Source organism: Plectrocnemia conspersa, unplaced genomic scaffold, assembly GCF_051122295.1.
Source record: "Plectrocnemia conspersa isolate PC_06_02 unplaced genomic scaffold, ASM5112229v1 ptg000011l, whole genome shotgun sequence".
In the NCBI taxonomy this organism is placed as follows: Eukaryota; Metazoa; Arthropoda; class Insecta; order Trichoptera; family Polycentropodidae; genus Plectrocnemia; species Plectrocnemia conspersa.
Window position 1 is genome coordinate 24,945,238 of NW_028277175.1, and position 23,448 is coordinate 24,968,685.

A 23,448-nucleotide genomic window follows, 5' to 3' on the forward strand; every position below is an offset into this window, starting at 1 on the left:
GCTATTGTTTTTAGTGCAAAAACGTTCATTAATCTTTAAATTTATTTTTTACTGTATAATTTACTATTTACGTGAATTTTTATGAAAATACTTCAGCACTTCATGGCTTAAGATCAATATTACAAAATTATTTTTATTAGTAGAAAATTAAAAATATATTTATTTTGCCTTTGTATCTTTACGTGTCCGAACATTAGTTGTGTATTACTTAGTTCTTTACGGGACATGCTGTATACATACGAGTGTCAGTGGTAGGAGTATTTGAGAAAAAAAGAAAGCAAATGAGGTTACTTTGTATTTCGCTGTTGGCACTAAGTGGGTAAACGCTGTTGTGATCTTTACGGGAATAATTTATGAGATCGGCAAAAGTACGAGAGAAAAGGAGGGGGAAAACTCGGATGTAAAACGAGATGGAAGCCGAGGCGCTGGCGCAATGGAGTGGGAGGGAGATCTCGAGGGTTTCACGGTAATTCTTAATTACGGATCGTTCTGGGAAATTATTAAAAAAAGTAAAACAATTATCCACTTAAATGCCAAGGTGGGCAAAAGCGCGTCGACTTCGCCCGCAGGCGAACAATTTCGAAGGGTGCCATTTTTTGGGAGGCGTTTGTTTTTTTGGGGAGGAGTTTTCAATCAGCAGGGTGACTAAATGGTTGGCGTTTTACCTGGAGGCAGGTTGTATTAGGTGTCCTTAAAACAGGGACTACCGTACCCTAACAAGACAATTCGATTACTTTTAAATTTAGTTTGAACCAGTCTATTTTTGAACGGTCAGGTAAATGGACGAAGGGCTTGTGTATTAAAAAACTGCTGAGATTGTAAACATGTCACAAGTAAACCTCGTCATTCTGCTAGAGACAATAGCCTAGAGCGCAGCGAATTTATCATCGTTCAGATCAAAAATTTTACGTCTAGACCTTACAATATGCCAAATATTGAATTTGTTTGTGTCTTGTGCTATTCAGTTTTAACCCATTGCTGTCCAGCACTTAAATATTATATTAAAAATAAAAGTATTTTATTTTAAGTTGTTAGAAAGACCTTATTTGTAACCTATCACATGAGTTTACCAAATACGTTTATTTTAAGAAGTAGATATCGAAGATTATTGTTTTTGTATTATATTTTAAATCGATTCTGATAAAGTTAGGTGAGTAAATATGAAAAAGATAAAAAGCTTGCTAAATATAATAAAATTTAAAAATTTCAGTTAAATAATTTCATTTTAGCGTAAAAATACCTGTGTAATTAAGTGGAAGAGTACAAAATATGTTTTTTTTTTTTATTAACGATGCATGCTCATGGGACTGTAGATGTAATAAAAAAAAACAATACCCCAGGTAGCCCGCGATTATAATATGTACATGATCTGAGAGCATATAACAGGTTAAAATTAAACATATAATATTATCATTAAAAATGTATTAAAAAACTCATTAGAAATTTTGACTATATAATATTAATCTCAAGATCATTTGCCGACATACTAAGTAATGTAATAACATAAAGAAATGAGTGACTAAGGTTGTTATTTTATTTTTGTGCAACTATGGAATTCATCGAGTACAGATTTTATATGTTAGTTATGTGGCGACCACACATATAGGCACAATGTTAACGACCGTGATCAAAAACGTTCATTCATTAACAATGAGACAAACATCATGGCACAAGAGGGATTTATTTTGCCAACACACAACACGGGTCATTAAGAGAATCTCTTTTGTGACAAAATGGTACGGATATAATCAATCATCACAATGCAAACCCTTTCCGAAGAATTCGAAAGTCTGGAGCCAAGCAAAAAACTCGCTTTCGAAAATACACATCCGATTTCTCGAATTCTAAGAAGCCACTGCAGCGATTGGAGATTGGTGCACAATCGCGAATGGCCAGCTGGCGTGCACCCCCCTAAAGGATATAAGCCCGGACTCCGACGAAGAGATGGCAGACGGTCCGAGATACGGGACGTTCGGAGACACCGTATGAGACGGCCCAGACAAGCAGAGAGCCAGCGACGCAGACTGCTTGGAAGCAGCAGAGACCAGAGAGCCAAGATCTACCAGTAGTCATCCGGAGGAACCCGCCACACACCCTCGCCGACAGACCTGAAGATCACACCTGACACTCGCCGCACGCAGTCTTAGAACCCTGAGCATCATCTACGGCCATCACCACCTGCGCCACGTTCACCTTCATCGCGAGAAACGTCACGCCGTAATTGTCCATATATCACATGTAAATATAACTTAATAAAATAAGTCCATTTAGATTCGCACAACCACCCCTAAAGTTATATGTAATAGTTTTTATACGAAAGTATGCTCCAAGCATTTCCTCTGAAACTATAATAACTCTGAAATTTGAGGTCAATTGGCCCAAGGCATCTAAAGAGAGAAGCGGTGGCTTCTGCGATATTCGATGGGCTAAAATTAGGCCAGCCTTTTCTTAATTAAAGCTGGACTTTAGTTGGTTCAAGTTAGATATTTTGAAGTTACAGTCACCCAACGAAGGTCTGCGGCGCTCAAAATGAAAAGGCATATACTCTCTACTTCCTCCATTAGTCCATATTTCGATTTCTCAGCATCATAATTTATGATAATAAAAAACATAATTTTAAAATAATTTTTGAGAATCGTGATTCTGTAGAAATGAGGTCAACAATCTATAGGATAAATATTCACCTCTCATAGCGATGATATATTTTCCGCAGAATTGAGAGAAAAGGGCTTTAAAAAATCCCTCAGCGGTCAGCCGAGTTGCAGTGAACGTTGGTTAATTGGACAGCTCTCGCTAATTGACTTGCTTTCGGTTGTAAAGATAAGCTCTACAGCACCTATTATATAGTGAAGTTCATTATTTAGAATTAACGTCAAATCGGCTGAATGAACTTTGAATAATACGGCTAGTTTGCTCTTGCGCCAGCTACGAAGATAAATTGATTGTAAAGCTAATTTGATTCCAGATGATGTTCTCTCCACTAGCTGTGTGGAAACGTTTTTTATTATTTTTTGCTGCTATGTATCCAATTGCTCTATTTTATCCTTTGAGCGCCTGGCTAGAGAGGATAGTTAATCAAAAAATTGTATTACGTATAAAGGATCGTTATTGTTTGTTTGCGTCGTATTATCTATCCGATATTGAGAACGTTCCAACAAAAAATGTTATATAATATTTTTTATGTAAGAGTTTCTCTTGTCAATAATATACGAAAAATATATGCTATCTACTATATACATACATATTTAATGCAAATATAGCATATAAAAATAAGCACAAATAGTAAAATACTATATTAATAAAAAAACACGTTAAAATCTGTATAAGCGATTATTAAAAAAATACCCGGATACACTTATGCGTAAAGCGGTAGCGCTATTCACGTTAGTGGAGACAGTGCATAATGTTGAATATGCACTAAAATTTGCGAGTAAAAATATTTTAAACCATTGTTTCATATGGATGTATTTTAGTATTATTTATTTAAGTTACAGTCCTATCTATAAGACTAGATAAATATTAAGAAAATATTAGTATTTTAAAATTATTACTGAAAAATTATGTTAAGTGAATTTTATAAAGAAGAAGAAAAATCGCATCAACTACTTTTTTATTACAAATATTTTTATAAAAAAAATTCTACGCTGGTAATTTGAGAAAGTACAGGGAAATATATCCTAACTATTTTCAAGTTGCAACAGAACAAATATGTGGAAATCAATTTCTTATATAAAATTATGCCCTAGCTTAAAATTTGTGTGGAAAAAGTTTTTTTAATGTAATTTTATCTTAGTAGTTATGTTCATTAAATACATGTATGATATAACTAACACATTATGTGCTAAAAAACATGTATTCGAAATCAGCAAATAATTTATTTGCAATTTGAATTGACAGGTTATCCCAATGCGTATTAATGGCTTAATATAATTCATAATGGAAACACGCGTATTCCATTTAAAATATTTAGTGTGCATTTCTATACATATGTATTATATTAATTTATTTTTAATATACACACACAACATACAATCAAATGTTGTTAGTATATAGTTTATATATAAACATCTATATATATAAACATTCAATTAAAAAAATCATATTTTTTTAGTGCATCGTTAAGTAATTATTCTATAGTGATCTATTTTTTAACCAGCAATAAAAATAGCTTTAAATGAAATGCAAGGTTACTGCATATTAATGTTTTTTAAAATAAAATTAAAAATATAAGCGAAAATTTTTTAAAATTAAATTATTATTTCTTACGAGATAAGATCTTATTATTTTTTTATATTACACCACTTCTTTGATTATAAAATATGGATTTGAATTTGCCGGATATAAGCCTAGCAACTTAATGAAAGAGATACAAAGATCTAATTTGACGATTACTGACCGAAAGATCGCCTCCATAGAACGGATGTATCACAAACGTCTCATTGCCCACGTGGATGACGCCAGAGACGCCGTTGCATGTGTGGAAGGCCGCAGTGGCGCCCGGGTAATCTTTCACCGTACCGTGATAGTAGCAGTGCTCGATTTCCTGAAACAAAACATAGTATTATAAACGCGAGGTATCACAACATCAAATCTAACTAAATACGCACACATATATAAATTAATTTACGCAGAAGCGTACGGATTTAACCGCGAGATCATCTCTGGGATCTTTCAAAGGGGTTGCCGTGGAGACGGATTATTCCGAGGGCGAAATTATACTCGTTTATAAATATGACGGGTGTGGCAGAAAAGTTGATGGACGGCATACTCACGTAGCGGTTTTGGTTATTTTCAATTTAATATTTTAACATTAAAATCATTTGAGAATTATTTTGTTCGATGATTATATTATATATATTTGTAATGAATATTTATTTTTAGTAAATAGTTTAAATAAATTAAATTAATATTTTAAATGAATAACTTTTTAAAAGATTTACAGCCATTGCCCTTTTTATAACGCTGCATAAGTAAAGAAGAGTTCATGTCTAATATGAATATTTCTTGGAAGGTTTTAATAAGGGTCTGGGAAGGACAAAAATTGTTTACTAATTTTTTAAGTAATAAAAGAAGACACTCAGGTAAAAATTATTTCTAAAAGTGTCTGTGCCAGATGTTTAAAAATATTCATTCTTTGTCGGAAGATCGAAAGTATTTGAATGACTAACATATTTTTTGCGATTTTACATTGCTCCAACCGGCAGAATGCAAAACGATTTAGGACTACACCCATACCTCACTTTACGGCCTAGATACGTTCCACGAAACTTGGCCGCTAAGCGAAAAGCCGTATAACGAATCAATTATTCTAATACAAATTCATACAAATTCAATGGGATCGGTTCCAAATTTGTTAAATAAATAACATGGTTTATCATTTAAAATGCATTTTATCTTTTTATTTCATTTAAATCAAAAATGCATACATAACAAGTACATACATTTGTAATTAAAATAATAACAGACTCCAAAAACCAACAATAATCCATAAACAAAAATGAAACAACTTCATGTTACATAAAATATGTGTATAAATACATACATAATTTTTTTAAAATGGCTTTAATCTGAAGACGATGAAGAAATGGTAACCTGCAGATCACTGTCGTCCTCATTTTTCGCTGGTAAGGATTGGCCTGGCTTAAAAAAATTGTCCAACGTTGTTTGTCTTGCCTTTTTGTCTATTTCGTTCTTCAGTGATTAATAACAGCTAATGGCTGAGTTAATTCCTCGAGAAACTTTAGTGCTACGTTCGACGTCAGGATCGTTTTCAAGGAAGATGTTTATTCCTTGTTCAAAATAGGAAAAAGCTTTTGACAATTTTTTTGATGTTAGCTGTTTGGATACAACAGGCTCTGTCTCTTCATCAAATGCCGGTTTTGCTTGCAACTGAATGAGTTCCTTATATGAAAGGGGTTCCTATCAGCTTCAAGTAGATCAAGCACATCACGTTCGTTCAAACCTTCAAAGCCGAGATCATGTGCTAGATCCAATATTTTTTGCCTAATTTCAGGAAGGCAATTAACTTCTGCATCAGTACTTTTTACACATTCTGGCCATATTTTTTCCAAACATGGTTCATTGTTGTTAATTTTAATTCCTTCCATGATTCACTGATGCTGTCAACAGCATCCTTGATGTTATAGTTTTTCCAAAATGTTTTAATTGAAGATTTACCATCGGTTTCCCTTATAAGTTGTCGGAAAGTTCGGCGTAGGTAATATGCCTTAAAAGTGGCTATTGCACCCTGATCCATTGGTTGGATCAGAGCTGTTGTATTTTTCAGAAGGTACTCAATCATGACATCTTCAGATAGTTCGGATAAATTAGTAGGATGCCCTGGTGCATTATCCAAAATTAGCAAAGCCTTGTCTCGCAAATATTTTTTCACTTCTGTGCAAAAGTGATTTTTGAACCAATCCTCTAAAGTAGCTTTAGTCATCCAAGCTTTCTTGTTGGATCTCCATATGACGGGTAATTGATTTTTATTTAGTCCTTTAAGAGGCCTTGGATTTTCGGACAAATATATTAAAAGTGGTTTTAGCTTAAAATCACCCGCGGCATTTGCACCAAGTAGCAAAGTTAATCGTTAGACACCTTATAACCAGGCGCAGATTTTTCGGTTTTTAAAATGTACGTGCAATCAGGCATTCGCTTCCAATAAAGCCCTTAAACACTTGTTTAGGTTTATAACCACCTCTTTCAATAATTCCCTTTAAAATGTTGGGATATTCCTTAGATGCGGCCTCATCGGCGCTAGCTGCTTCACCTTTCATTTTAAAATTATGCAAATTAAATCTATTTTTAAATTTTTTAAAAAATCGACATCGAAAAAAAGTTTTTTTGCCGTTATAGCGAAACATTTTAGGCCGTTAATAGAAAACGTGCCTTAATTGAAGAGGGCCGTTATAGCGAAAGGCCGTATAAAGAGCGGCCGTATAGCGAGGTATTTGTGTATTTTTCATTTTTGATAATTCAAAAAGGTGTTTTTATATTGTTTTTTCTGAAGAAGCAATAGCTGTTATTGACAATTGTCTCACGATTATTAACAGCCAAAGGAGCCTCCAATTTTTTGGTAAAAAAATTGGAAAATATCAAGTCTCGAAATTTTAATGCACAATTTAATAGAAATTTTATAATCGAAGAAACGTGTCATCATTTAAATATTTGTAAAATCCAGAATTTTTGCTTTATATATGATAAACGCAATATAAATTTTTTTCTAATATATTTAGAACTGATTTTTTTATTATACTATTATAGTATCAATCCATAAACTTTTATATCATATCTTGCCTCATACACACATACATTATTTTAATATACATGAATGTGTGCGTGTGGTTCTCTCTCATGAAAATGAATTAATCATAATGGGTTTCCGTTCGTCGGCTTCGTTCGAACATATAGCTAGATATATTATATATAATATATAAAGGGGGTGGAAGGAGTGATGATATCGCGTCCGATTTTGACGAAGGTCCCGAACTTGAACGGGTCTAATTTTGTGATAATGTTATGAATAGTGAAAAATGTGTACATACTATATATACATACGAAATAATGAGCTTTCCGAATCGACGTTATATCACGCATTGTGATTTGTGGTTCGATGGATGTGATTAGATTATTTTTTGCTTTGTGATACGATTTGATTTATCGAAGGGCTGTGGGACCTTGACCCGTGAAAACGACATCGTTTTTTCCCTGGAAATATATGTATTTTTATGAACGTGTATTCGTTCGCTTAGATGCGTATCGCGTATGGTAAATGGGTTTTGTGAATTTGGTTTTGGTGTTTTTTTAGGATCCGCATCCGAGATATAAATGTGTGTATAATGAGATTTATTTTATTTTCATAAATTTATACAGAGTATACAGAGTATATTTGCTTTTTTATGTATATATATTATATATATAATCAATGTATAATGAACATTCGTCATACTTTTAATTTTGCTATATTCAAAGTACGACGAAAAAGAAGTGACTCGTAATTTTGCAATACTTTGGTGTAACAAAACAATTAATTATATAGCAATGGTTGTATTTATTTTGATACAGCATTATATTTATTATACATCAACAAATGTACTTGAACGAATTAGATTTGTTCATTTTTTTCTTAAAAATATTAAGCGTATATGTCGTATTGTAGATACTAAGATGATATATGTTTAATTACGTCTGTAGAGTCTCGGTACAAGGAACGAAGTAGTAGTCCGAGCGTTGAGACATAGTGGAGTCGAGCGTTTCTAGTTCGGTTACCGAGGCTACCGAGAACGGGATGTAAAGTAAGGGTAATTCAGTCGACTTGGCGAGCTTCGAGCGCTTCCGAACATTGTCGGCAAAAGGACCGAAGTCAAAGAAATCGAAGTCAGAGCTGCTCTTTCGAGCGCTAGCGGTGAGATACTTCCCCTTTCGCTCTCTCGCGTGTTAAGTTACGAGAGTGAGAGAGATAATGATATGGTGTTTCGCAAAATGAGATAGAACGAGTAACTCGGTTCAATTTCAGTATGGTTAACACGCATGTCGAGCGCTGCATCGTGGTCACGTGGCCAAGTTATACTACCACATGCTTATCGGGGACTTCAACATACTCTTACTGACATATTTGAATATTTTAGGGCACCAAAAGAGATTAATTATATTTTTGATAGTATATTCTTGTAACATATATCGGTATTATTTTTTTTTCATTTAAAATTAATAATTAAAAAATAATTAGTGGTACTTGATTTTGTTAGGAAAATCAAAAGTATTAATGAACTGCTTGTAAATGACTTCTGTGCTACTTCTAATATTTCTGTAAAGCTTACCAAACTAACTTTTATGTCTGTGTAAATAGCTGCTTTTATCTTTTGTTTATTTACGACAACCCGTTTATATTTAGTGTTTTCGAAATTGGCTTAACTTTATAATACTTATTTTTCCTTTGCTAGTCGCTTTTTAAACTCCATTCATTTTAAAATTCTTCCCTTATAATTTATAAACAATCTTGTCATTTTTTTAGAAAGTCGTCGTTATTGGTTTACTGTCTACATGTAAACACTCTTACTGCAAGTAGAAACCAGTTTTTAATATTCTTCACGTGACAGTGCTAACCATTAATAAATATGAAAAAAAATAAATACATGTATCTATAAATAAAATTCTAATATTAAAAAGGATATGTAATTAAATGAATATTAAACTCTAAGATTTTTTTAATATAATATGTATAAAAAATCGGACATCGAATCTACGCCCCACTTCCACGAATTTCTTACCATTTCGGCAATTAGATACGCTATATATTTATTAATATATAAATAAATAAAATGCGAATCCCTTTCGTTTATTGCTGCGTATTTACTTTATTTTTCTTTCTTTCTACAAAATAAATAAAATAAAAATTATAATCAAAGCGACGCAAGCAGCAGACGTCGCGTTCAGTGGAAAAATATAATTAAATTTCTTTTTAGCACCCCTGCAGTATATATGTATATATATAAAAGATTTCGATGCTCAAAGAGAGAAGTAAACGATTTTTTCTCTCTCTCTCTCTCTCTCTTTCTTTTAGCAGCAAGCGTGTGACGTTCGTTTTTCATCATTTTTTCTTCTCTCTCTCATCAAACATTTCGGCCGATCAAAGAGCTTCGTCTACCCGTCTCGTTTTTACTCTTTCCATTGATAAGAAATAGAGCGTGAAGTAACATGAAATAAATTGACAGTTAACTAGCTGGTTCCTTTTACGGCGGGGTATGCAAAAGGAAAGACATGAGAAAAAGGAGGAGAGAAAAAATCTGCGACGGGTTAATTTGCCTTTGGCGGCGTAAATTTTTTGGTGAATTTCATAGGTTAGACTGCAGGCTAGAGATAGTCTATATATGTATGTACATGTAGTAAAGATTGATTTTTGACTAAGTACTGATTGGTGCCTCACCGTATTTGATCACTTTGATTGTATTAATTTGAAAGAATATATTTACGTGTGATATTCGAAAAATAATAATGTTTTACATATCCCACATTAATTTTTTATCTCAACACTATTTTTACAGCTTTAAATCATTGTGTTTGGCAAGCTTGCTAAGAAGCTGGATGTCCCGTGAAAGAGGAGGGTTAACAGCGCTTACGTCCTGGCCGCGACGGGCAAGAATAAGGGACGCGATCGCGATTCTCTATGCAACTTGCAGACTTACAGTCGATTGTCTACGCCTTAGTTACTTAACAAAGTGTTTCATTAAATAAACGCTACGCTGAAAATACAATGAATTATATTCCAAAGCTTCTAGCCAAAAGGTACTAGGATACAAAAACAGAAACGACTCGTATTCTCTTGTAGAGATATAAAATATTTTTTCTTTAACTTCAATCCAACAACAAGAAGTAATTTAATTTTCTAATATAATAAAAAGTTGAGGGTCCGGTATTCGCACACTCGCAAGCTTCGGTACCTCACGATAGTAAAGTACCGACAGCTAGTATTATTAAAGTGACTTTAACGATGTGCATACAAAATCTTCATCCCTGCTTAAACATCACTCATATCCATTAACAGAAATATTTATGTTTAAAACACTTGAGATGATAAAAGTGACAACGTGACATTTAGCGTGATAGTCGGTGACGATTGACCACTTACACAGCAACCTCATTTTTTTTTTGTAAAGAGAGCGAATTATAATTCATGCGAATACTCTAAGGTCATCAGCATTTAATAAATAATTCTTGATTGTCGCATGTATATTATTGATAAAGATCAAACGACTCAAATTGGATTCCTGTGGTAATCCAGAATGAGCAAAATACTAACTGGTACGACGATAACTATAGTTCACATACTGACTGTGGCGAATTACGAAGCTAACTTGTCAAGAAACCAAAGATGTTTAACTTTAAAAAAAGTAGCTCACATTAAACTTGAACAGAATACATAAAATAAAAATCGATATAGAAATAAATAACTGTTTTGCGTCATGCAAATTAATATCTCAAATTTCGCTTATTATTGTACCGAAAAAATATTAGATAACCCCACGTGACCCGAAAACATTTTTTATTTACTTAAGAAACCGACCAGATGTGATGTAATTTCGAATCTAGATAATCGTCGTTTAATGCCGCATTTGCTTACTCTCAACCTCAACTTTGAACCATTTTTCCTCCCTGTCAAACATCCGTCTTTAAAAAACAAATTCAAATCCTGGCAACGTCTTTTTCCCGTCTTGGCTCGTTAAAATTCATTGACGGATCTCAGCCGAAAAAGAGGGGTGTTTTCCGCATCCCCTCTTTTCTCAGTCACCATTTTGTGTGGGATGAAAAGAATATTTACTAGTATTTTCATTGTTTTTGTGCCACTTACAATCAAAGATAAGCCACAAAATAAAATTAATTGAAAGAATATTTTTATAGACTTTTCGTACCCTCTATTATATTCATTTGCGCTGTAATTGCTAGTGGTTGTACCTGCCATTGGCGTGGACAGAATCTTCTCGGTCGCTTGGCATAGGTATAGATGCGCATGTGTGTTTGCATTAATGTAATTGGGGCCCAGCAAATTAATTACGACGATGCAGGCTTGAAAGCTTGCGGCCGACGAATAAGACGGGTCAAATGGGAATGTCAGCAAACTTTGTTAATTACCGACGACGTCAGTGACCGAGGACGTGTTCATATTTCTCAAATCAATCATTCTAACTAGGCTTATAACATCTTAAATTGGCAACACCGTGAGTGGTCTTAGTCTACTTTACCCATTAGAATGAATAGTGAGTCATATAGTTTTTTTTAACGATTTTATTTTTGAACGGCGACGGCGCTGAGTCGATTTTATTGCTTTTGACGTGAATTTTTGCCTTCTGAGAAGTGATAATTGTTTTTGCCCACTCTTATGTCCGAAATTCGGTTTGAATACACTTTGATCAGCCCTCTTACATTATAAGTCCATAGTAATATCGGTAAAAATAGCTATATCATATTTTTAAAACATAATGCACAAACTATAGATCAATATTTGAGATGCGATGTCTTTACTTAGTTTGTATTGTGGATTTCACATAATAAAAGCTCTAAAACTATAATTAGTCTTAGAACTTTCATTAGGTTAGATTTGGGTTTGAACAGCAAATGTTCGTTTCGCAACTGTCAAATTGAGTTTCATAGACATTTTAGAGCAGCATATTAGCGCCTATCAGTTAAATTATATTATAGCTAGTAGAAATATATATCTACTAGTGAAAATGTATTTGGTCTTTACTAGTGAAAATATAACTTTAACAAAAAATACACATTCACTGTAACATTTATACATCGGATATAAATAAATAATGATGAGTATGTATATATACATATTATTACTACATATATAGAAATTATGACATCATATCCTGCCAAATAATTTTTATTTTCATTGATAAAAATATATATCTACTCATGAAAATGTATTCCGATATAATTTCACTGAAATGATATATTTTTTAAAATATTTACGGGATAGATTTGAAACTTTTTCAGGAATAATCACATGAAACTGAATTTAACATTTATTTATTTTGCTGCATTTAATCTAGTTGTCAAATTACCGATAATAAAAACTATAAAAACATTAAATTTATACAATTTTAGTTTTAGCTTTTCGATCTGAATTTTCAGATCGAATACCTTAATTTACAACAAGAAAATCATCACAAAGTTTATTCATTGTTTACCTTGTTAAAGGAAAAAAATCCACAACATAGAACGATAATGAAAATTATGCAAATCACAAATTGTTTCGACTAATGTTATATATCGACGATAAATATATTAAATATATGTAATAAAGAATGTCAATAAAAACTTAAAATAAATAAATTTAAAAATTCTTGGTATATTTAAAAAAAAAATTTTGGTATATTTCAACTAACTTTTTTATAGCTATGCGGTTTTAAAATATTGTGGAACGCATAGCAAATTTTTCCGTGTTTTTTTATGCGATATCCTGTGAAAAGCATCTATCTCATGAAAAGAGATCTAAGTATATATGATACACATGTTGTTGAATTCTTTGAAAGCTGTGGTTAAGAAAAAGTAAAATATTTTCAACTATCTAATTATTATAGTATGTATAATAACAGTCAATTTTAAATTTATTTATTTAATTTTACTGGCTCTATATCATTTATTTTTCACATTAAATCTTATATCAATATAAAAATTCAGTATTAATAAAATTATAAATAAATTTGTTCTACTAAATAATATTTTATTACGAATTAAAATTTATTCTAAGCATTATACAATAACGTTTTTGCGATATAATGTTTATGTATTTAATTTAATTTTATTATTTGTGTGAACGAAGTTAAAAAAAAACACAATATGTAACCATGTGATACGAATAACATATACTTAAATGATTAAGTTTTGTATTTAAAATATTTGGGTATTATCAAAAGTCATTAAAACATGCCTTATCACCAGAGAAATAAATAAATAAAATTCTTGTTATACAGAAATATTTTATTGCTTCTTAAAAAAATATATGACGTAAGTACATACATACATAAAGTTGTATTGAATTATAAGTCGCATATAAAGACATGGTTCTTCTCTGGAAGCATTATTTATAATTATTCTAGTCCGGGAATTTCTTCTTCGACTTCAACTGGTTCTAAAGTAACAAGTTTTCTTACAGTCAATGCATACATTTTGACACTTTCAATACTACCCAGCTGTTTAATTGGGTACCCTTCGTCCACTACATCTTTTTTAACAATCACTAAATTATTATTTTTACTATAAATTAAAATTTCAGCATGCACGACATGACCATTCGGAAGTCCGATTAATAGGTAAGTTTTTTTCAACCATTCGACCGCATGAATCGCAGTTATAGTGCTATTTAGACTCAAGATTGGTTTTTTAACCAGTGGAATTTTTCCTTCAATTGGACCGTTTAGACCATGACATGACTTGTAAATTCCATTTGATTTAAAAGGTTTGCAAGGTTTATTTTTACCTAAATATTCCAATCCAGTAGTTCCTTTTCCGCTTGTGCATAGATCACGATTTTTACGGAACACTTTATTAATTTGTCTGTTAGAGTAAAAGCAAATTGTAGATGTTGAATCACCTTCAGACATTGCTACGTACAAATACATGTAAAATGTACTACCTTGTTTTATTTTTAGGCTTCGGATTGTGCTACTTGATGTTATTTTTGCATAATTGCTATCGGAGCACTTGATCGGCACTTCCATGTAACTATTCGCACTATTTTCTACAATGCATATTCTTATTAATTTGTTTTCGCACTCTCCTGATGGTAACTTGCGTGTCACGACATAATATATATAGAGCTCATCTTTAAATTTATAAATAAGTTCAATCTTCTCTTCTGTTGATAAAATTGAAATACCGCTTTTAAATGAATATTCACTGAAGTTCCATTGTCTTTTAAAAATCCATGTACCTTCAATTTTATTTGTGTAAGTAAACCAACATATTTCGAATATTAGTTTCTTATTTGAAGAATCATTGGATTGTGAATAAACAAAAAAAATATTGTTTTCTACTTCTTCTGCATCAAAATCAGTAGAGAAAATATTTACTGCGTTTATAATAGATACTTTATTAGAGATAGTATACTCGGCACATTTTGATTCTTCACAACTCATAAATGATTGTGAATGATTTTTATATGTGCGTTTAAGATTTAAGCTTTCATGATCACTAGTTATTCGACATCTTGACAAGCATGCTAGTGGCGTTTGGATCAACAATTTTAGTTCAGTGTTTAAAAAAAAAGATTTACTGTTATTTCGCAGTGCAATTATGTAATTGTTTCCATTTTGAACAATTTTAAAGTTTCTTAATGGCGTGGAGGACTTAAACGTTTCGATTAGATTGACACTTGTTAATATCGCAGTTAATAAAATCAACAAAATAAATAACGTCTTTTCCGTCATTATTCTGAATACAAAACTTAATGTCAAATATATTATCAAGCTTACTTATATACATGCGGATAATAAAAAAATTAACAGTATTATGACCATGCTGTCAATATTTTTTCTAACATACATATAATATTTTGCGTTCTACAAAATTATTATAGCTTATTTATATTATATATTTGGTAATAAAATCACTGTCGCACTCTATTTTTATTTTGCAATAGAACCTAACGAATAATAGGTTTAATTTTATATATTAGTCGGCAAGTTACATGAGTATTTTAATATTGTCTCAAATGTCAAGCACTTAGAGATTGAAGGTAATTACCTGGCTAGAACATATCGGACGATCAAAGTAAAAGCTGCTGCTTTTCTTTGGACTTTAAAGGGTCATCTGTGTTAATTCGACGAAAGCTCATTTAAGGGGCGTAGCCCTAGGGGTGGTTGACCTCGCGGCTAATGAGACTCTTGTGTGAATCTAGATGGATTTTTTATTAAGTTATAATTACATTTGGCTATGGACAATTACGGCGTGACGTTTATCTGGATTGCTGCGAAGGTGGCGCATGTGGTGATGTCTCAGGGCTCTTGTAGCTGCGTGCGGCGAGTGGTTCGGGAGTTCCATGAGTGATCTTTTGGTCTGTCAGTGAGGGTGCGTGGCTGGTTCCTCCGGATGTCTGCTGGTAGATCTTCGCTCTCTGTGTCGCTGGCTCTCTGCTTCTCTCCGACCGTCTCTTGTCTGGTGCCTCAGCCTACCGTCTCCGGCCGTCTAGCTTCTCCCCATCGGAGTCCAAGCTTATATCCTTTAGGGGGATGCACGCTTGCTGGCCAATTACGTCGATCTCCTAGACAATCGCTGCAGTGGCTTCTTGGAATTCAAGAAATCGGATGTTACATTTTCGAAAGTGAGTATTTTGCTTGGCTCCAGACTATTGAATTCTTCGGAAATGGTTTTCTGTTGATTGATTGTGTCCGTACCGTTTTGTCACAAAAGGGATTCTCTTAACGACCCGTGTTGTGTGGTCAAAAGAATTCCTTCTTGTGCCATGATGTTTGTCTCATTGTTAATGAATGAACGTTTAAGGTCACGGTCATTAACAATGAAACAATCGCCCTTCTAAATGTGCCTATATGTGTAGTCGCCACACTCCGATTGGATGCGAGTCTTGTACATTAATATTCGTCTGTAAGATTTCATGTCTTCAAGGCTCTCTTCAGGTTTTAAAATAAGGATAACTTGTACTATCATCTTTCACTGTGATGGAAAATATTGGATTGTCTTAATTCTTTAAGGCTTAGATTATTTGTATTTATAGAATTCATTTTCTTCAAAGGAAGTTAATATGAATTAAATTTAAATAATGATTACTAATAAAATTTGTTAATGATAAAATGAAACATATTTTTTTTGTGTTATTATAGTTTATTAAACAGTTTTGCAAATTAATTTGTACAGTATACTTGCTCAGCTACGCAATAATTATATAGTTATGTTTTAAAAGTCGAATGTTTTTTTTATCTTTAATTTAAACAACTTTTGTATGATTATTTTTATATATGGTAAAATATCGCACAAGATATATCATATATGTTTTGTGGTTTTTCAGAGACAATGCTACATTTCTCAATTATTTTAGATTTCTTTTACATAATTTTTTTTCACGTTCTCTCTGCCTTGAGTATTTTTAAAAGTAAAAGCCATATAAAAAAATCATAGTGGTGCCTTCATTAAAACGCAGGTTCTATTGTAACAACTTTTTTTTCAGTCATAGCTAAAAGTCCGATACTTTTGGAGCTATACAATCGTTTAATAGGATATCCTTCATCCACAACTTCTTCTTTTTTCAGTATTACTTTGTTGTCTTTGCTATAAATTAAAATATGACTCTGCAACACATGCCCATTTGATAATCCAATTAATAAAAAAGGAGTCCTTAACCATGCTACGGCTTTAATTGAGGTTATCGTTTTCTCCAGACTCAAAATAGGCGTTCTAGCTAGCGGTATTAATCCTTTAATTGGACCATTAATAGAATCTGAGCAGAAGTAGTGAGTTCCATTAGATTCAGAAGGTACACATGGTTTATTTTTACCCTTGTATTGCAATCCAGTATTTCCTTTTCCATTTATACACCTTTTAATATTCTTATGGAACACCTTGGAAATTTGTTTATAAGAGTATGCACATATTATAGATGTCGAATCATTTTTAACCATGGCTACGTATAAAGTTTCAAATTCTTCATCAGTAATAGCTTTAACGCCTGCTATAATGCTACTCGATGTAATTTTTCCGTAATTGTTATCCGAGCACTTGATAGGAACTTCTGTATAGGCATTTTCACTATTTTCTGCTATGCATATTCTGATTAATATATTTTCGTGTTCTCCAGATGGTAAATTGCGTACTGCCACATAATACAGATAGAATTTATTTTCATAAGAAAAAATGATATCGATGTTTTCTTTTGCAGATATAATAGGTATAGCGTTTGTGAATTTGTTTGCGTTAAAATCCCAATTCCGTTTCACAATTTCCGTAGCATTAATTTTATTCGTACAGGTGAAAACATTTATATTTAATAAATGATTTTTACTTATAGTATCACGATTATAAATTATATTTAAATTATTTCTTACTTGTTCTGCTTCTAAATCGACCGAGGCAAAATTTGATTCGTTTTTAAATAATTTTATATTATTAAGAGCATACTTTACACACACAGATATTTCACAACTCATAAATAGATTTGAGATATTTCCAGTAAAGCGTTCAAGATGTATGTATCTAAGACTATTATCGATTTGGCATTTTCCCACACATTTAAACGGTGTTGATTTAACAAGCTTTAGTTTATTGTTTAATACGCTCAAACTACTGTTAGTTTGCAACGTAAATTTATCGTTTTCGTCTTCGATAAACAACACCAAGTTCTTTGAAAGTGTGGAAGTCTCAAAAGTGTCGATGAGATCAGCACTTGTTAATGTCACGGTTAAAAAAACCAAGAAAATTAAAAGCAACATTTTGGTCATGCTTTCTGTATATTACGAAGAGACCAAATGAAAAGAAAATAAAAAAAAATATTTATATACAAATATGTTTATTGTCAAAAAAGTTGCTAACACTAAAATGGCGTAAATGTTTTTTGCTGTAATTTTTTTTTAACATTATAGAGATAGATATTTAGATTGCACTATTTAAAGGCATTTTAAAATTTAAGATGAAATTAATCACATTATAAATATACTTAATCGCTCATATAAATCAAATATTATATGTTTTAAAATTAATGTTTTTATACTTGTGATGTGAGATCCGTAATTGATTTTATCCATTCTTTTACAATTTGTAACTGATAGGTTTGTTTAAGCTCACATAAAATCTCGCTATGTTTGAGAAACTAATACAAAAAAAAAATTAAATCTTTATAAAAATAGCGTAGAAATTATGTCCTTACAGAACATGAAAAAACTTGATAAAATAAATAAATTAAACTTAATATTTAAAATATTTTAGTAGTTTAAGGGTTATATCTTTATTGCGTATCATTAAATGGTATTAAAATATGCCAGAGTTCAATCGATAAGTATTTTATCAAACGAGTTTGTAGAAAAATGAGTTTAATTATCTCTTCTCCGAAAATAATATTAATTTGATAAGGATGTATTAGATACTTGGTCTTATTAAAAAAAATGTTTTGAGATAATAGAATGATCTAAAAGTACGTATTTCAATAATTTAGAGCTTAGTTTAAGGCTATAATTTTTTTTTGTTTTACATATAACTATTTTGATGTAAAGGCAATTGATGCAATGAGTTTATTGCTAGTATACATATTTTTTATATAGTACATTATTTATAATTTAAAAAAAATATATTTTTTACTATTTTGATTTAACACTTTTTTGTGTTACATTTTTTTATTTGACTATTATTTATAAAATAAAATATGGTACTGTACTTAAGTTGTAATTTAAAAATATATTTAGTCACTACTAAATAATTTAAAGTCAGCTTTTAAACATTAAAAATGTAAAACAGTAAAACAGTTATAGTAGTAATTGTTAGTTTTTTGTCACCTGCTAAATTATTTGATATAATTTTTCACATATACATTTAAATTATATTTTAAAGTGCAAAAGTAATAATAATAAGCTATAAATTAACAGCTTAACGACCGGATTGTATTCAGGTATAGTGGTTAAATGTAAACAACTTGTGTATTGAATACTTATATAAAGTATTGGATACAATCTTATTTTAGTCAATAATGCTAATACAGAAAGATGACAACATATCTAAAAAAGTCAATAAAATAGTATGAGTAGTGTCAAATAAATATGGTTGACTGTATATATTTTAATATTATATTGTAAAAAATGATTGATACAGCAACAGAAAATTAATAAAATATGTGAGTTTTTGATAGTATGATACTTCATAATATTTTTCTTATTATTTAAAACGTTTTTGTTTTGTAATTTTGGATAAATGAACTTTTATGAATATTTATGAAATAATTTTATAATTTAAAACCCATATTTTAATCACATACTTCAATATTTAAATTCTTAAATTGTTGTATACATTAATATGTTAATTAGAAATCAATATTTTTTTCTAAAAAATATCAAAACAAAGTATCTTTAATAAAAAAAGTATAAATTTGTTGCATAATGTGATTCAATAAAAATCGATTTTGTTGTTGCGTAAAATTTTCAGGTAATCAAATCAAACTGTTCCATAGCTATAATTCGATTTCACCTGCCCTCTGATTTAGCAGCGCCTCAAAAAAGGACCTGAGCAATAAAGGTGAGTTATAAAATCCGTTACGATTGTTTTTACGAGTTCATATTGTCGTAAACGGAGCCCTGTCTGGCTCGTTGCTTATTTCCCACGGCGCCTTTGCGATTTGCATTCGAGACCGAAACAAAAAGGGCTTTTTAGGCAAAAGAGGAAAAAAAGGGAAGAGAAGCCAGTGGTAATAATAATAACGCTCGTGGTTGACACTCCCGCACTCACCTGAGACGCTTCGGAAATGTGCGGGAGACATTCCCGCAGAAAAGTTTCTGAAAGTCCCTAGCTCGTAAACCCACCAGAGAAGATCTCGAGATGACGAGATTTCGTTTGGGATTGGTCCCAAGTTTGCAATTTCTTGTTGTCTCTTATATCGCTTTAGAAAGAGCTAATAGTATTTTTGCTATATATGCTCATTAACAAATTTCTAAGAATATGTAATAAAAAAACTTAGATGCAATCACAAAAATGTAATTAAAATTCTGAAGCAGTTGCTCTTTTACAGTTTTTATTTCTCAAAGATCAACGTCAATTGATCAGATTATTTTTTTTTAAATTAAGCTTCTGCCTGTACAATCCAATACGAACAAATCTGAAACGAGTGCACTTTAAAAACTATAAAATGCAAGTTTAGCACGTCTGTCGCTCTCGTATGTACCAAAGATTGTGATCGTAAAACCCGACCTTCTAACCCGAACACATAAAAACCCAGATCAAACCTATTCTACCTATTTACCACTGCCACTAAGTTTTATTGCTTCCCATATTCCGGGGCGATGCGATGGGGACGTTCGACATATTTTCGAATATGGAAATTTATGAAGCTGCGCATGAAGGCAGTTTAGGGGGAAATAGGGTTCTATGCCAACCTATAGTTTCCAATGGCGTTATACGTAATCTCAAACGTATAAGTTATACGAGCAAATATTTGAGATCAAATAAAATAAAACATCAAAGTATTGCGTTGTTTAGGGATTCTGATTTTGAGTCCTATAAAGTTAAGGTGTAAAAAAATCCTATTTTTTAATATCATGTATTCAATTAGGATATTATATTATATTTATCAAAGAGAAAAAGGTGGAAATTAAACGCTCAGAATATTTTTCATATGCTGATAAGCTGAAAGTGTTTTAGAGTATTTTAATTCGCTATGATAAGTGTAACTTTTTTACATCTTTCAGATTACTTTTCTCAGGAAAATCTCTTTATATAATAGATAGTTGTAAGCAAAAAATATGGAGCACTTCGTTGATCGATTATGCGAAGCTTACAAGATGTTAAAGCTATTGGTTGCTAATATTATATTACTATTTCAGTTATCGGTAAGGAGTTCGAAGAACAATGGTAATAGAAGCAGGATGATACTATTGTGTGGTGCGCGTTTTTTTACAAGGTGATGATAATGAATGTTTAAATTAAATGAGATTACTATTTTTGTTGTTTAAGTGGTCATTATGGTGACCTCTTAAATGTAGAAAATAAATAGTACAGGTAGTTGAAAATTTGCAAAAAACAATCAAACAAGCATAAATGAATTTACCTCACCTATAATGAGAAAATTCAGAGAAGGTAAAAAACAAGATCAGAAGAGGGAAATATTTTTTTTAAAAACACAATATTAACTTGATGTTACGATTAGAAAAATATGTTTTATTAATCATTATCTATCTTAGCACAAAGAATGAATAAGATTTTCATGGTGTGCAAATGTAATGTAAAGTCTGGCATGAAATAGCATATTTATTATCTTTCAGTGATATTAAAAAAATAGCGTGAAACAATTTTATATGTAACGACCTTATTTTATCTTATAAATTTCTTGTATTTTTTTAGCAAACCGTATGTTTAAAAACGTAGTAATGGATGAAAATAATTCTTGTAGGCTTTTCTTGTGCCCGAGTATTTGTGATATAGTATATATTTTTCTCGCATTAAAAATATTAGGATCCTGTACATCCGTTCCGAGTTTATTTCGCGCCATTAAACACAGAAGAAAAGTGCGAAATAGCTATAAATAAATGATCACGAGCCATTAACATTATCCACGCCGTCAGAAATATTCGGTTGACAGAACAACGCTGCGCGGCAGCGATGCGCAACGTGCCAGTATCGCGCTTACTAATCCTGACGAGCCACGTTCGATTTCACGCATGTCTATTAAGTTTACACACTACATTTAGAATTTTTTAAAGAGTCGGTCTGTTAATAAAATACATGGTGTTTAACTAATTATATTTTTTATAATATCACAACAAAATTTAAAATATTTTGTGGAAGATTTACTATTTTATAAACTAAATATGTTTTAATATTAAAAATCATACAAGGAAAATAATCACATTTTATGAATCGTATCTAACGAGATAATATGTATATTAAAAATACTGTTTTTATCAACCATCTTTGTGTCTTTAGTAGTTGGAAATCTACTATATTATCTACTTATTTTTTAAAACATATTACCGATGGCTGCTAGGGCAGATAATAAACGGCTATTTAGAGGAAAATTAAAAAAAGTTATAATATCTACAAGTACTTTGTGACTTTAGCTGTTAAAAGGTATCTCATGGTGATGTCCCATTTTAACAAGGAAACTCAATTTTTAGACGGAAAAACAAATGACGAAATTATATAATAATTTTTTTCGTCTATGGTTCAAACGTTTATTACAATCACAAGCTTAACTAGCTTTTTTTATTATTTTTGGCATGTGTTAATACTTTTAATTGTAAATAGTAGAGTACTTCAATTTATTAACCTAATATTATCTAATAAAAATACAAATATATCAGTAAAGATGATTTTAATATATTAAAGTGAAAATTTAGTTGTAGTTTATAATTGTATATATAATAATTGAATATAATGTGTTATTATTTATTTTAAAAATCATAACATAAACTTTATTAGATATATTAGAATTTGTATTGTTATGACATATACTGCTACAAAATATAACCATAAAACAATGGTAATTAAAACGCGAAGGAAATCGAAATAATATTAATAAAGTGACTTACCTGTTTTGATATCTGCTCAGCGCCACTTTGAAGAAAATGTTTCTGCATAAGATTCGGTGCCAGCAGTTGTCTGTGAAGTGACAAAAAAATATATTTCAATAGGATAAAATAAATTCTATGAATATTAAATTGCGTAAGATCAAAGCATTTCGTTGGGTATGCATTTCAGGCTCTTCGGATATGCATACAGATCGAAATCAAAGAAAAACAAATTTATGCGAAGAGGCTTCGTGTTAAAACATTTCAAATGAAGTCGTCGTCGTATTTCACGGTAGTGGTTATTTTATTTTTGAATTAAAAAACCGAACCTCAGATGGAGAAACTCTCAGGAATGACTCACTAAAAGATATAATGCAATAAAGATTTGTCGTTGAGTGCTTTCATCTTGGCATTAAATATTTAAACCATCTGGATTCGTGTTGCATTTTGCATCTTCTGCGATACACTTTGCTACGGCATTCGTATAGTAAAAGCTTCTTAGTTTTATATTAAAAATTTGACGTAACTGATAAAAAAGTACACAAATAAAGCATAAGATCACACTGATATTAGTAATGCTAAAAGAGCTTTCGATGCAATTAATTAAACTTAGTACTGATTATAAAACTAAAAGCGCATGAATAACGCTAAGTGAAATATAAAAAATAAAAATAGACACAAAAAAATAAATTTATCGTCCGGAAGTAAATCGCCAATCTAAGGTTTCACT

At 31.2% G+C, this 23,448-nt stretch overlaps 1 protein-coding gene across 12 annotated transcripts in view; it reads right to left on the bottom strand.

The window, feature by feature from the left end:
• mmd (disintegrin and metalloproteinase domain-containing protein mind-meld) overlaps positions 1 to 23,448 on the bottom strand; it is a 641,110-nt gene that overhangs the window by 43,733 nt on the left and 573,929 nt on the right. For all 12 annotated transcript variants that reach the window (XM_088196874.1, XM_088196873.1, XM_088196875.1 and 9 more), the window contains 2 exons: positions 22,740 to 22,809; positions 4,397 to 4,543 (listed from right to left, as the gene is read on the bottom strand). In XM_088196874.1, coding sequence (XP_088053000.1) covers positions 4,397 to 4,543; positions 22,740 to 22,809 — 217 coding nt within the window. The remainder of the gene's footprint in view (positions 1 to 4,396; positions 4,544 to 22,739; positions 22,810 to 23,448) is intronic.